This window comes from Dermacentor variabilis, chromosome 1 (genome assembly GCF_050947875.1).
Source record: "Dermacentor variabilis isolate Ectoservices chromosome 1, ASM5094787v1, whole genome shotgun sequence".
NCBI classification, from domain to species: Eukaryota; Metazoa; Arthropoda; class Arachnida; order Ixodida; family Ixodidae; genus Dermacentor; species Dermacentor variabilis.
In genome coordinates this window covers 228,167,758-228,182,873 of record NC_134568.1, presented here as the reverse complement: position 1 = coordinate 228,182,873, position 15,116 = coordinate 228,167,758, and the positions used below count along the sequence as shown (strand labels likewise).

The 15,116-nt window shown below is 49.5% G+C and overlaps 1 protein-coding gene across 1 annotated transcript in view; it reads right to left on the bottom strand.

Moving 5' to 3' along the window:
* The window catches only part of LOC142558217 (stearoyl-CoA desaturase 5-like), a 76,328-nt gene extending 61,843 nt beyond the window's left edge, over positions 1-14,485 (bottom strand). Inside the window, exon 1 of the mRNA XM_075670376.1 lies at positions 14,342-14,485. Coding sequence (XP_075526491.1) covers positions 14,342-14,458 — 117 coding nt within the window. The 5' untranslated portion in view covers positions 14,459-14,485. The remainder of the gene's footprint in view (positions 1-14,341) is intronic.
* Between the last annotated feature and the right edge of the window lie 631 nt (positions 14,486-15,116).

The following is a 15,116-nucleotide window of genomic DNA, read 5'->3' as shown; positions in this document are numbered from 1 at the left end:
CGTTTTAGCTGACGGTAATCGCATTGTCAACTCCTTCAAGGCTGCAAGCGTTGTACTGGACCCCAAACACCTCAAGCGACGGACTTTGACTGCCAGGAACTTGAAGAAAAATAAATAAACATGCCTACTCGCAAAAGCACTTCTACTTTCTGCACCAAAGAGCAAAGAGCGGAACCTCTTTCCTTTTCTTCACAGAGCTGCTTTTGCATAAGTTTCCGATAGCGTTGAGCTGTTTCTGCAGAATAGCTGGACTCAAGAGGCCCTAGCAAGACACCATCCGCGCGCTAGCCTTCGCGGTCGATGCTTATCGCGAATGAAAGAGGTAAGGTCGACTCTCGACTTGAGACAGAGGTTTCTTATTTGTCCATTCAGTGATAGCGCCTTCTCAGGCACCGATCCTGTAGCTATGGGTTGCACACGTCTGAGCAAATACACGAGGAAACGTGCTGAAGCTGCCATGCTCTCGCGCGCGATTTCAATAAAAGAAAAATAATGCCTCAGAGTCAGCGCGCTGACTCAAGTGAATCAGTTGGCTTCAGCTTATACGATTCCATCTTTGAAGAAATGGCACAGAAGACGACCGCCTATAGACTGTGTGTGTGTGTGTATATATATATATATATATATATATATATATATATATATATATATATATATATATATATATATATATATATATATATATATATATATATATATATATATATATATATATATATATATATATAAAACAGAACAGGAGCCGCCTTCTTTTGAGCCATTTCTTCCAAGTTGGATTTCACTACGCTCCTTCTTTAAACTGGCAGAACTGATGTTTCGGGCCCACGCCAATGTTCGAGTGCCAGCAGATCCGATATCGTAGCGTCTGTAACTTGCTCGCGAAAAGCGCCGACCTATAGTCGCCGTGCACACTATCGAGCGCTCGCCGTCGAGTGCTTGCAGCCGCTGCATGGTACCCGCGCCGTCGCCTCGCGTCCGGCGTCGCAACGTTTCAACGGGCATCGCGGCAAGGAACGTATTAGGCTCTCTTCTCAAGCCTGCCATTATCCAGAGAGGGCGATGGGAAAGTTTTTCGCACGGGCTGTCCGCTCGTACCCTCATCGTTGAAGTGACAGGCAGTGGCTCACAGCGAGCGCACTGATAAGTAGGAGGACACAACAGCGTAGGTTGTGTCCTCCTACTTATTACTTAAAGATTAACCTAAATTAAAAGCACACCTCTGAATTCCAGGAGTTCAGGAAAAAGTCAGATCTACCACCGCTTGCATTAAAACAATTGAGCTTACTCATGTTGTACGAGAAATACAGTAGCCATGTACATATATATATACTGACGGATCGACCACATCGACCAGTTCTGGCCGTGCTGTGTTTATACGGACAAGAAGAGTAACACTGCGATTCAAGGCATCACATTTCACGACGTCCACGGCTGCAGAACTCACCGCTCTGCGCAGTGCGCTTAAACTTATGGACACAGAGAGGTCTGGTACATCCATGGGCCGTGTTTTCCGACTCGAGACCGGCTTTACACAGCATGTAGTCAATTCTCAGACGTGGAGCTTACGAACAGCTAACATACGAAATCGTCAAACTTCATCACAACGTCAAACAGAAAGGCTACGAAATTATTTTCCACTGGCTACCTGGCCATTGCGGGATCAGTGGAAATGATCAAGCAGACAAAGCTGCCCGATAGTCACATCAAGAACAACACATCATTCCCATTCCTTTTACCAGGACGGACGCTGCAAGGCAGCTTCGTCACCTGGCACGCAAGCTCTCTTTAACAGCGTGGAACACCCCAAATATAAAGCACACCAGGTTGTACGAACTTAATTAACCCTTCGCTACAACCGCGACCTCCAACCGGGCTTCACCGACGTGAGGCATCGCTTCTATACCGGCTGTGGTTGAGAGTGGCTTTCACGAAGGCGTACACTACTTTGATTGGAATGACCGACAGTACTGCATGCGACGTCTGCGGCGTGGAAGAGGACATCGAACATTCATTCTGCCACTGTCATCGATTTCAGCCGGAAAGACAAACATTATCGATTGCATTGCGACGACTGGACGATCGTTCCTTGTCTCTGCAGGTGCTACTTGAAGGCCGTCCCCATCGCTCGTCGGCTCACAAAGCTATGAAGGCGTTGTTGCCTTTTTTGAGGCCGACTGGCCTATGTTAACGTCCTTGACTTGCTCACGCCCTCCGCGTGCGTGCGCGAGCTCACCGCGGCTTTCCTCCCTCTCCCCTCGCTCTCTCTATCTTATCTTTCTATTCCCTCTTTCCCGTCCCCCAGAGTAGGGTAGCCAACCAGGCGCATTTCTGGTCGTATCCCTGCCTTCTCTCTTTATTTTCTCCTCCTCCTCCCTTCGCAAACCAAGTAAACTCTGTGAGCCTGAGCTTGAATGCCCTGTAAAGCCAGTCTTTCATCGGGCTTCGCTCCCGCAACTAAACAGACGATTACTGCTTTATATTTGGTTTGGCCTGGGTGCAGGTAACCATGCTAGGAATAAAAAAAAATATAGGTGGCGCTTCTTGCACCTAAACGACTATTTCTGCTCATATTGCAGGAGAGGTACACCAATGAGCTTCTTTTAAAGAAATGATGTGAGGGGGGAGGCGTACCGTATAATACACAAGGACGCGTACACAAGAAAAAGGCGTTAGACACGGATAGACGCTGGACTTTCAAGTCTGCTTTATTCCAGAAAAAGCACAGTTGAAAGCCCAGGGTCCGTCCGTGTCTAACGCCTTTTCATTTTGTACCCGTCGTTGTGTATTCGCTGGTGCCCCTCCCCCACCCCACATTTTTTCAACTTCATCATGCATCAACTGAAGTAGTAAAGGCAAGGCGCAGAAGAACAGGACTCAGGAAGAAGAACACAAACGACAGGACCGGCGCCACTAACAACTAAGTTTATTTTCGCAACAAGCGTGCCTTATGTAGTTTATTCACGCCGAGTCACGCACAAAACTTTAGAAGTAAAAAACAGCAATCTATCGACCATTCAGGAATGTTATCTGGCACATATCGAATGAGCAAACAAGAACCAACACGTGGATCAGCACAGGAGGCAATTGATCTAGTATAGTCTTTTTCCAAGCCAACGGGGACGGTACTTTTTATGTCTGGTTTTTTGTCCCCGTTCGCTTGGAAAAAGACTATACTAGATCAATTGCCTCCTGTGCTGATCCACGTATGGTTCTCGTTTGCTCATTCCATAATATGCGCCAGATAACATTTCTCAATGGTCGATAGATTGCTGTTTTTTACTTCTAAAGTTTTGTGCGTGACTCGGCGTGAATAACCTACATAAGGCAGGCTTGTTGCGAAAATAAACTTAGTTGTGAGTGGCGCCGGTCCTGTCGTTTGTGTTCTTCTTCCTGAGTCCTGGTCTTCTGCGCCTTGCCTTTACTACTTCAAGCATGAACGAACTAGCCCAAGCAAGAGTTTTACTTATGGATCAACTGGCCCAAGAGCTTGCGCTAATGCAGTTACACCGACCATGCAATACTGCTCTTACCAATACTGTGCTCTACTGCATTTATGCCGAAGGCTCAGTAGCTCCCATGGTTCGTCCGGAACTGTGGTTTCCCAAGTGAAAGCCCGTACCATCACTTTCAAGACGTACCACCCAACTTACATCGACGGCTTGCGGCTTGTATCGACGAGCTTGCAGCTTTTCTTGCTTCACTTAGTGTCGTCAGCTAAGAAAAACCTCGACGATGGTCGATATGCAGCATTTCGAAGGCAGTGCTGCAGGCATTCAAATCAACCCATTGGCGTGTACCAAAGGTAAAAGATAAACGGGATGGGGAAGGCAGGGAGGTTAACCGGATGAGATTCTGATTAGCTACCCTGCACTGGGGGAAGGGTAAGGGGAAACGAAAGACGAAAAAAAAAAACAGCGGAGAGAAAAGGCAAACTAACGGAAAAAGAAATGTAGGCAAGGTCGTGAACGTCCATGAGTGTAACAGCCTCTCCAATAGGCAACTGAAACGTAAAAATATCAGGAGCGCTTTCAGTGTCTTGTGGTATGACGACTGTATATGTCGGCGTTCCAGGACGGTCTGCTCCGAAAACGGCTGGTCGCCAAGACACGCCAGCGCGGTCGCGAGTGACTGCCTGTGTGCGCTGTATTGGGGACCATGACTAAGAACTCGCAAACAGCTGGCGTTCGAGATTACAGAACTCATCCATACCTTAGCCGAGAAAGGGCCCCATGCCACGTTTAAGCGGCTTCCAAGTCACTGGGGCGTCATAGGTAACGAGTATGTTGATAATGCTGCTCGGTTAGCTCTTTAGGAGAGCCAAGAGGAAGCGAAACTATCATCAAGGTCGTTTGCTGTTATAGAAAACTTCGAGTACTCGCACGAGGTATCACGTTCTTTATGTGGAAATCCCCAAATGTTCAATGTGTTGCGTTTCGCCTGCGACACGTGGTTTTGCCGGCGCGACTGCGGCGGGGCGGCAGACATTTTGGCCCGATCGTCGTCGCCGCAACGCTCCCCGCCAGGTGTTTCCAGGCGCGACTGCGGCGATGCGACCGCAAAGGATCACCCTCTCATTACAGTCATTGTGCCCGACCGGCAGCGCTACGACAGTGTGCTACGACATTGCGCTACGACATTGTGCTACGACAGCGCTACGACAGTGTGCTACGACATTGTGCTACGACATTGTGCTACGACAGCGCTACGACATTGTACGTTCACGTGCTCGTCTATTGAGGGGCTCCTTCTTGCCCTCAACTGCGAGAGTATAAAGACAGCTGCCCCCGGACGCCAAAAGGAGGGCTCCGATTTCTTCTGTTGAGTAAAGTGCTCTCCCGTCTCTCTACTTCGGTCAACCTGACCGCCAACTCTTTGCGATGTTAAAATAAACAAGTTGTTTTGTTGTTACCAGTCGACTCATGCTTTGCCGGGACCTTCGGATGCTTCCAGTTGTACCCCAGGCCGCCAGGCCAACGCTACCCTTGGGGCTTGCGACCCAGGTACAACCACGGGCGTCAGCGCCGAGTTCCCAACAACCGATCGCGCCAGCGGTGCGATCAAAACATCTGGTTGGCAGCGGTGAGATCGCCTCCGACTTCAAACAACTGTCTGCCAGCGGGGAGATCGCGACAACGGAGGCCAGCAGCGAAGAGATGCAGTTGACTGTATGCTGAGCAGCTCAACGACGATCCGGGAGCAGTGCAACGAGCCCTGTGTGACGACTGGTTGCCTGCAGCGGAACGACTGCGCGGAATTCCTGCCTGCGAGGTTTGGTGAGTGCGGGACTTTCTTCTTCTGAGCTTTGCCAGGCTTTTGTTAGTGTCAGAAACAGAGCTGGTAATTGTGGTTGTCGTTGCTGCCGGGTTAGTTTGCGGCAAGACAATAGTAAGCAGTACAGAAAGCAGCATTCAGAGCAGCCATGGATTTGAAGTCGTTGCGCAAACCGAAATTGCTGGAGCTTGCAAGAGAGTTGGGTCTGAATGTCTCGGACAAACTCAGAAAACCAGAACTGCTAAGGGCTATTCTTGAGTTAGAAGCTGAGGATGACGAGCTGTCGGAATGCCTTGAGACCATTGAAGAGAGGGAGACTGCAAAAAGACAGGAGCGCGAACTTAAAGAACAAAAAGAGAAAGAAAAAGAAGAGCGTGACCGTCAACACGCTTTGGAAATGAAGCGTCTCGAGATAGAGATAGAACGCGCTCGTAATGGAAGTCAGGCACACGGTGCAGGAGAACGCGTATTGTTCAAAATGACTGACCTGATGCGGCCGTTTAAGCTTGGAGAGGACATTGGTTTGTTCCTGGTTAACTTTGAGCGAACGTGCGAGAAGCAGGGGTTCTCTCGGGAAACGTGGCCACAGCGCTTGCTCACTTTGTTACCCGGCGAGGCGGCCGACGTAGTCGCTCGCTTGGATAGAGAGGAGGCAGAGGATTTCGACAAAGTAAAATCGAGTCTGCTAAAAAAGTACCGGCTGTCTGCGGAGGCGTTCCGTCGGAAGTTTCGGGAAATTGAGAAAGGCAAAAGTGAGTCATATACAGAGTTTGCGTATAGGCTTATGTCAAACATGCAGGAGTGGCTCAAAGAAGAGAAAGCGTTTGGTGACCACGATAAAGTTCTGCAGTGCTTCGGGCTAGAACAGTTTTATAGTCGGTTACCGGAGAACGTGCGATACTGGGTCTTGGATAGGCCAGACGTTTGTACGGTGGCTAAAGCCGCTGAGCTAGCCGAGGAGTTTGTGACGCGTCGGGCTCGCGGAGCTAAGGACGGTCAAAAGGGTGAATTTGGCTCGAAGTTTGAGAGGCCGAAGTTCACACCCATGAGAGTAAAGGGGGACACGCGTAGTGAGGATGCGAGTGAAAGCAGTCCGACCAAACGTAAAGAGACGGCGGCAGCCAAACGCAGAAAGCGGTTCGAGATGAGGCGAGCGCGCGTTTGTTATACGTGCCAGAAGCCGGGTCACTTTTCGGCGCAGTGTCCGGAAACAACACCAAAAGTTGTGTTTTTTTCAATAGGCAGCACTGACGAGAACATGAAGCTTCTCGAGCCTTACATGCGAGACCTCCTCGTGAACGGGAAAGAGTGCCGAGTGCTTCGCGATTCCGCAGCTACGATGGATGTAGTTCACCCGTCTTACGTAGAACCCCATATGTTCACGGGCGAGTGCGCATGGATCAAGCAAGCCGTGGAAGCTCATAGCGTGTGTCTGCCGGTAGCAAAAGTGCTTATTGAAGGACCTTTCGGAGCGCTTGAGACGGAGGCGGCAGTGTCATCTATGCTGCCACCCCAGTACCCGTACCTATTTTCAAACAGGTCCGATCACCTCCTGCGCGAGAAGGGGCTTTTGTTTGGTGAAGCTAGTGTTCAGGCCTTAACCAGATCGAAGGTTCGGGAGCTCGCTGCAAAGGCGGTAGTTGCGGGGCCGATGTTATCAAACAACGAAAAAGGGTCAGAGGCGCAGCAAGCCGATATTCAGAGCACGCCCGAACTGAATAAAATTGAGCCTGTAGCGTTGAAGGCGCCAGATACTGGAGAGGAAACGCCCGACACGGGAAAGTTAGACGAGCTATCTACTGATTTGCTCATCGCGCCTACGTCAGACGGACTTGATAGGTTGCTAAAAGTCAGCCGGTCGGCTTTGATAGCCGAGCAAAAGAAGGATGGTAGCCTAGAAAACATACGCTGCAATGTCAAGGAAGGTATCGCCAGGAAAAATGCGCGTTTTGTGGAAAGAGGTGGAGTCCTGTACCGGAAGTATCTAGACCGCAGAGGAGTGGAGTTCGATCAGCTGATCGTGCCTCAATGCTATCGTCAGGATCTGATGCGCTTGACGCACGGGGGTTCGTGGTCCGGACACCTAGGAGTTAAGAAAACTAAGGACCGTCTCTTGCAAGAGTACTATTGGCCAGGGTGTTTTCGGGACGCAGACCATTTCGTGAGGACATGTGACACTTGTCAGCGGGTGGGCAAACCAGGGGACAAATCAAGGGCGCCGTTGAAATTGGTACCTATCATAACGGAGCCTTTTAGACGGCTCGTTATTGATACAGTGGGACCTCTGCCGGTAACAGCCACGGGGTACAGACACATTTTGACTGTGATCTGCCCAGCGACAAAGTTCCCTGAAGCAGTGCCGCTTAAAGAACTCAGCTCAGTTGAGATAGTTAATGCACTACTGTCCATATTTGCGCGAGTTGGTTTTCCTGCAGAAATTCAATCAGATCAGGGCACAGTGTTTACTAGCGCTTTGACGACAACTTTTCTCGAAAGGTGTGGGGTAAAGCTGTTACACAGCTCAGTGTACCACCCACAGTCGAATTCCGTTGAGAAGCTCCACTCCGTCATGAAGCGCGTGTTGAGAGCATTGTGTTTTGAACATCGAACTGACTGGGAGCTGTGTCCGCCTGGGGTGATGTTTGCTTTAAGGACCGCGCCGCATGCAGCTACGGGGTTTTCGCCAGCTGAGCTGGTGTACGGTCGCTCGCTTCGATCTCCGCTTCGCATGCTTCGAGAATCATGGGAAGGCAGGGGCGACGACCCAGTCGTGGTGGAGTACGTACTTAAGCTCCTCGAACGCTTAAGAAGGGCACAGGAGTTGTCAGGTGAATCAATGACAAAGGCCCAGCAGAGGGCCAAGGTTTATTATGATCGGACAGCCAGGGCCCGTCGTTTTGAGGTGGGCGATGAGGTCATGATATTGCGCACATCGCTAAACAACAAACTAGACGTGCAGTGGGAGGGCCCAGCGCGAATTGTTCAGAAACTGTCGGACGTTAACTACGTGGTAAGTCTGCCAGGAAAGCGGAAAGCACAGCAAGTTTACCACTGTAATCTGCTCAAACCTTATAGACAAAGGGAAGCAGTGGTGTGCATGATGGTAAACGTTCCTGAAGAGCTTCCGGTCGAGCTTCCGGGACTAGGCTCAGTGACGAACAGGGAAGACACCGGTCAAGTCATTAGTGACCTTATCAGTAAAGCACCGCTGTCGCCTGAGCAGAAAACCGAACTACACCAGCTATTACAAGAGTTTCAAGGTCTGTTCTCTGAGAGGCCTGGTAGGACTTCTGTCCTTACTCATGACATAGAACTTACCTCCCCAGAGCCAGTACGATCCTAGGCGTATCGGGTGTCACCCCGCCAGAGCGATATTATGGAGGCTGAGGTAAAGAAAATGCTACAGCTCGGTGTTATTGAGGCAGGTGAGAGTGATTATACCTCCCCTTTGATTTTAGTTGAGGTACCGGGCAAGGAACCTCGTCCTTGCGTCGACTACCGCAGGCTTAATTCCATCACTAAGGATCAAATTTATCCGATCCCTAACATCGAGGAGCGCCTTGAGAAAGTTAGTAGCGCTCAGTTTATTTCCACCCTAGATCTTGTCAGGGGTTATTGGCAGGTTCCACTTACAGAAGAGGCTAGTAGGTATGCGGCGTTCATTTCACCAATGGGAACATTCCGTCCTAAAGTGTTGAGTTTTGGTTTGAAGAACGCGCCATACTGTTTTTCAAGCCTCATGGATAAAGTGTTGCGGGGACAGCAAGAATTCGCTTTACCGTATCTAGACGACGTAGCGATATTCTCCGCATCCTGGTCTGAGCATATGACACACTTGCGGGCAGTGCTAACCCGCCTGCGCGAAGCGGGCTTGACAGTAAAGGCTCCTAAGTGCCAGTTAGCACAGGCCGAGGTTGTCTACCTCGGTCACGTGATTGGTCAGGGTCGTCGCCGCCCCTCTGAGATAAAAGTGGCCGCTGTGCGAGACTTTCCGCAACCGCGCACAAAGACCGATATTCGGTCGTTCTTGGGTGTCGCCGGCTACTATCAGAGGTACATCCCTAGGTACTCTGATATCGCGGCTCCCCTGACGGATGCTCTAAGAAAAACAGAGCCTCAAACAGTCGTCTGGGACGAGACAAAGGAAAGGGCTTTTAGCGCCCTAAAGAGTGCCCTAACAAACCAGCCTGTGCTACGATCGCCAGACTATACAAAAGGGTTCGTTGTTCAATGCGATGCTAGTGAGCGAGGCATGGGCGTTGTACTGTGCCAACGGGAAAATGGAGAAGTAGAACACCCCGTCCTGTATGCTAGTCGTAAGCTGACCAGTCGTGAGCAGGCGTATAGCGCCACCGAGAAAGAGTGTGCATGTCTCGTGTGGGCCGTTCAGAAATTGTCATGCTATCTAGCCGGCTCGAGGTTTATCATTGAGACGGATCACTGCCCTCTCCAATGGCTGCAGACCATCTCTCCCAAAAATGGCCGCCTCCTGCGCTGGAGCCTCGCTTTACAACAATATTCCTTTGAGGTGCGTTATAAAAAGGGGAGTCTCAACGGTAACGCCGATGGCTTAAGTCGAAGCCCCTAACGTGGGAATCAGCCTCAAAATTGTTGGTTACTGATGTTTTTCTTCCTGAGGCAGGATTTTTTTTAACATATTGCTTTTGTTTAGTGTTTCAAAGTGATGATATGCTTTCTAGTGCAATTTTCCAATTTGTGGACGCGTTCTGAGTGATGCTAGACTACTGTAAGGAACTAGGCAGTGGTATAAAAAGGGGAAAGAGCCTGGCAGGGCTTAGTGAGGGTTGTGCCGTGCTTGCTGACTGAGCGGTTGAGTTTCAGCGTAGTTCTAACGCTTGCCGGGAACGAGAACAAAAATGTGAACTCTCCCGAAGTCACTTTGCAGTGTCCCGTGCGAACCTGAACGAGAGAACGAGGCCTTCTCTGTGCGCTGCGCTCAAGAAACGTCGAGGGACGCCCGACTTCGGTTATGAGCATCATCGAGCGACATCCCTCCGGACAGCGGATGCAGTCCCCTGTCCATCGGGATCTCCTTTCCCCGGCGGGGCGGTCTGTTGCGTTTCGCCTGCGACACGTGGTTTTGCCGGCGCGACTGCGGCGGGGCGGCAGACATTTTGGCCCGATCGTCGTCGCCGCAACGCTCCCCGCCAGGTGTTTCCAGGCGCGACTGCGGCGATGCGACCGCAAAGGATCACCCTCTCATTACAGTCATTGTGCCCGACCGGCAGCGCTACGACAGTGTGCTACGACATTGCGCTACGACATTGTGCTACGACAGCGCTACGACAGTGTGCTACGACATTGTGCTACGACATTGTGCTACGACAGCGCTACGACATTGTACGTTCACGTGCTCGTCTATTGAGGGGTTCCTTCTTGCCCTCAACTGCGAGAGTATAAAGACAGCTGCCCCCGGACGCCAAAAGGAGGGCTCCGATTTCTTCTGTTGAGTAAAGTGCTCTCCCGTCTCTCTACTTCGGTCAACCTGACCGCCAACTCTTTGCGATGTTAAAATAAACAAGTTGTTTTGTTGTTACCAGTCGACTCATGCTTTGCCGGGACCTTCGGATGCTTCCAGTTGTACCCCAGGCCGCCAGGCCAACGCTACCCTTGGGGCTTGCGACCCAGGTACAACCACGGGCGTCAGCGCCGAGTTCCCAACAACCGATCGCGCCAGCGGTGCGATCCCAAACAAATGCAACCGATAGCACTACCTGGAACTTACCCTCCGCCTTCGCATCCCAACTGGAGTCTGCGGACGCGAGGATACCCTACTTTGTCGCCTTTGGCAAGGAGCAGCCTTGTACGAAGTATTTTGCTTTTCGTTTTGGAATGGCTGACAGCGATGCAATAATATTTATTACTGTGGTCACGAGGAGATCCTTGAAGACGTTCTGTTGCGACTGTCATCGCCATACTGTACAGAGACGGTCGCTCGTCGCTCGCGACTGCGTTAGTCCGCTTTGATCACAGGCCGTTATCCAGCCATGTGTCCAGCCCGCCCACTACGTCTTCCGAAATGAAACTCTCCAGCCATTCTTGCAAGCGAAAGGGGGTACAAATACAAGGAATAACGCACCCATTTTTCTCCCGCAAGAGATGCGCACCTGCTCGCGTGCAAAAAAATTCATTTCACCAGCATATTGTCATAGGCAAGCAATTAAACAACATTATCGCAAGTCTTCACTGTGGCTCGATCGGGCAAAAGCGTCTAGTGTAAGTTTCGCGGCTTCATTTTCCGCTCGGGACAAGCACAAATTTTGTTTTGTATCCACGCAGACTGACTGAGTTCAGAGCGAACGGCGAAGCGCCACGGGTGCAAGGTTGGTACGCAGAAATATCGTGCCAATTATTGTTCGTTATACTTCATTATTCTCATTGGATAACTTTATGACCCATACATCTGCAATTTACAAGGTAACACACTGCTGAATAAAAGATTAGTTGAGCTCAAGATTACGCCCAATATTTTAGAGTGCGACTCCTAGGCGCCGATTGCTGGGTTGAGCGTCGGCGTCCCCCGGCGTAACCGCGCGAACGCACTCGTGCGTTCGTCTCGCACGTTCGTCGTCGTCAACTACGCCAGCTGGCGCCGATGCAACTCATCATGCCAGCGTTCCCATACTGCCCCTTCCTCTGCGAACGCTCTGACGGCACTGGCCCACTGCCAGTTGGTGCGGTGATTTCGGTCTCAAATTCTTTGCCTCAATATATCGCGAAATGAAAACACGTATCGGACTGTTCTCAAATTTCGCATTAGGCAGGATCGTAACCGTTGGACATTTTTTTTTCGTTCCATCGCTCTTTGCGCTGTCCTTAACTTGTTCTCGAGTTTTTTTGCCAACCTCCAAGTTTCTGGCCTATATGCTAGCACCGGTAGAATACAACGATTGTACAATCTTCAACTACAGTGGTAAGCTCTTAGTCAGGATTAGGTAATGCGTGCCGCAGGCACTCTAGTCTGCTTTTATTCCGTAATTTTGCTTCTCATGGTCAGGGTACCCTGTGATTAATTGACCTAGATAAGCTTACTCCTGCACATACTCTAGAGGCTGACTGGCGATCATGAGTTCTTGGTCCCTTGCCAGGCTAGTGAACATTACCTTTGTCTTCTGCACATTAATTTTCAACGCTACTCATACACTTTCTCGTTCAACGTCCGCAATCATTTGTTGCAATTCATCCCCAGTGTTGCTGAAAAGGACAGTGCCATCTGCAAACAGAAGGTTGAGATATTCGCCGTTGATCCTCGTCAAAAGAGAGAACGAGAGGGGTGTTGATCAGAGAGGAAACAGGGGTAGCCGATATTCTAGTTGACATTAAGAGAAATCAATGAAGCTGGGGAGGCCATGAAATGCGTAGGATAGATAACCGATGGATCATTAGAATTGGTGCCAAAGGAAGAGAAACATACTGGAGGACGGTAGCAAATGAGGTGGGGTGATGAAAGTATGAAATTTGCAGGCGTAAGGGGGAATCAGCTCGCGCAAGACAGGGGTCAATGAAGGTCGACTGGAGCGGCCTTCGTCCTGCAGTGGACATAAATATAGGCCGACTACGACAACGACGACGATGATGATGATCTCAAACTCTCGTCGGTGGCTGTCGTAGCGTCCGGTTGCTTCTATTAGCGTTAATTTCATCATTCCCCTACCTGTAGGACATCTCGCGTTTGTCTGGTGTGTTACAAAAAGGTACTGAAAGACATACCGACCACAACTGCCCATATTTATTTCATCCACGTTTGATGCTCCTTCAAAAAATTACTTGTCTGTCTAACGAGCTAGACGTCATTTATGTCATAAAATATCAAAGCGCATTAAACATACGAAAAGAGCCGTGTGTAAAGAGTTTGTGAATAGCTATCTTTAATTTAGCGTGTCACTACGTGACGTAAAAAAATAGTAAGACAGCCGGAACACAGTTTTATTTATATGGATGTTAGATGCTTGCGGATGTATATGAATTTGAATAAGCTGGTTCATGCTCCGTGTTTGGGGTGTTCTAGTACGCTTTTGTATGTATATATTAAATCTTGCCCAGGGAAAAGTTTGTTCTCCCTTCCGCTCCAACCCACGATAAAAAATTCTGGCTGCGTGCCTGCCGTAATCAGAGCAAATCATTTTTGAATGCCGACTTCATAAGTCATCGCAGCGGAGGTCGACGAAGTCTCTGCTTGTGCTTTTTAGAAGATACCTCCGCAAATGGTGTCCATTGCGCTGCACGTGGTCCTGTGTTGTGATGGCATGCGGCGATCACGACCGGCTCGGACTATGTGACCGTACACAATCTGTATCTTCCTATTTTCTTCTTATGTTTCATCTGCCCCGTTCTCCACTGTGGAGCAGCACTCCGGAATTTTCTTTCTGCTTAGCTCCTCCCTGCCTTTCTTCTTTCCTTCCTCTCTCTCTTGCATCTTCTGCCTGAGAGTGCGCTTTCCGGCGAGAGCTGGACAGCGCATATGCCACCCGACTTTTTTTTTTTTTCTTGCTGTCGCCCTACCACTTGCGCTTTTTCTAGAATGTTAGATTCGCCATTGCTGCGTGTTCTGAGAAGGGAGATGCCGAATGTCCCGCAGGTGGGCAGGGTCGCCTCCTCCAGGCGTAGTAGCTGCGCCCCTTGCTCGCTAAGTTCCAGCTTTACGCTTGAAATGAGCCAACATTCTCTGAGACAAAGCCGTTAATTGTTTAGTGTTTTCTAACATAGAATATCAGTCCTGCTGTGCGCTCGTTATGAGCTCAAAGTTCTAAGTAAAAAAGAAAAAGAAAAGAAAGAACTGGCAAAACTCTTTATTAAATTAATTGACTAACTAGTGCGATGACTAAGTTTTCAAGCTCTTGCCGCTGGATCTTAAGCGACGGCGAGAAACCGCTCATGTGTCTAATTTGCCCCGTTGTGGATTTCTCAGATGGTCAGCACCTTGTATTTCACAGATGTTATTCCGGGTTGTCGTTGACTCACCTTTGCTGGAATATGCGATGACACATGGTTAAGAAGAAATTGAAGAGTTAGTGTTTTCCATACGTGTTGCCAGGGATAAACAACTTACCTTCTGTACAACAAGCCCGCATCCAGTGCCCTTTAATACGTAGCTTGGGGGTCTGCCAGCTGTGAATTCTAAGCTGCATCGTGAATCGTGATGGCCTTGGCATAGGTGTACATACATCCCGTAGCTGCGTCTCGAGCGAGGGAAACGTACGCTGTTCTCGTATATCTCCCGTCGGACGTCAAATTCAGGCTCAGAGGCGCGCCTGCGCACAGTAGGTTAGAAAGACCCCTTGAAAAGTTGTTAGGCAGTCTGTTGTTCACAACAACTCTGGAATATTTGCATAAAATGTAGACACCCAACACCCTCCTTGGCCTAACCGATGGTTACTAATCAGTGACTATGTAGCACAAAGTACACGAAAAAGATTGGTGTTTCACTAAAACGCTGATTTTTGCAATCTTCAGTGAGCATCTCAATGAATGACGAATCGCCCGCTGCGTCTCCGTGGATGAGCGTCTGCGTTTGTAAGCATACGAAACCTTCAGTGAAAGCAGGGTTGCATCTAATGAACATACCCGCCGAGCTTATTCGAGCTCACGTCGGACAAGAAAACTAGAATTCGGCTCTTGCTTACCTTACAATATACGTTACCAAGCTACGCGCGTGAGGTCAGAGTCTATTAATATAACCACATAACTCATTTTGCTAAGGCAAATACGAAAGCGCGGATAATGTGAAGTCAGCAGTTTCGCTTCAATAGCATCGAATGAAGCGCGTTTTCTTCGAGCTGACTATGATTTGGCAGTAAATACCAGCGCATACAGGCTGTTGGCCT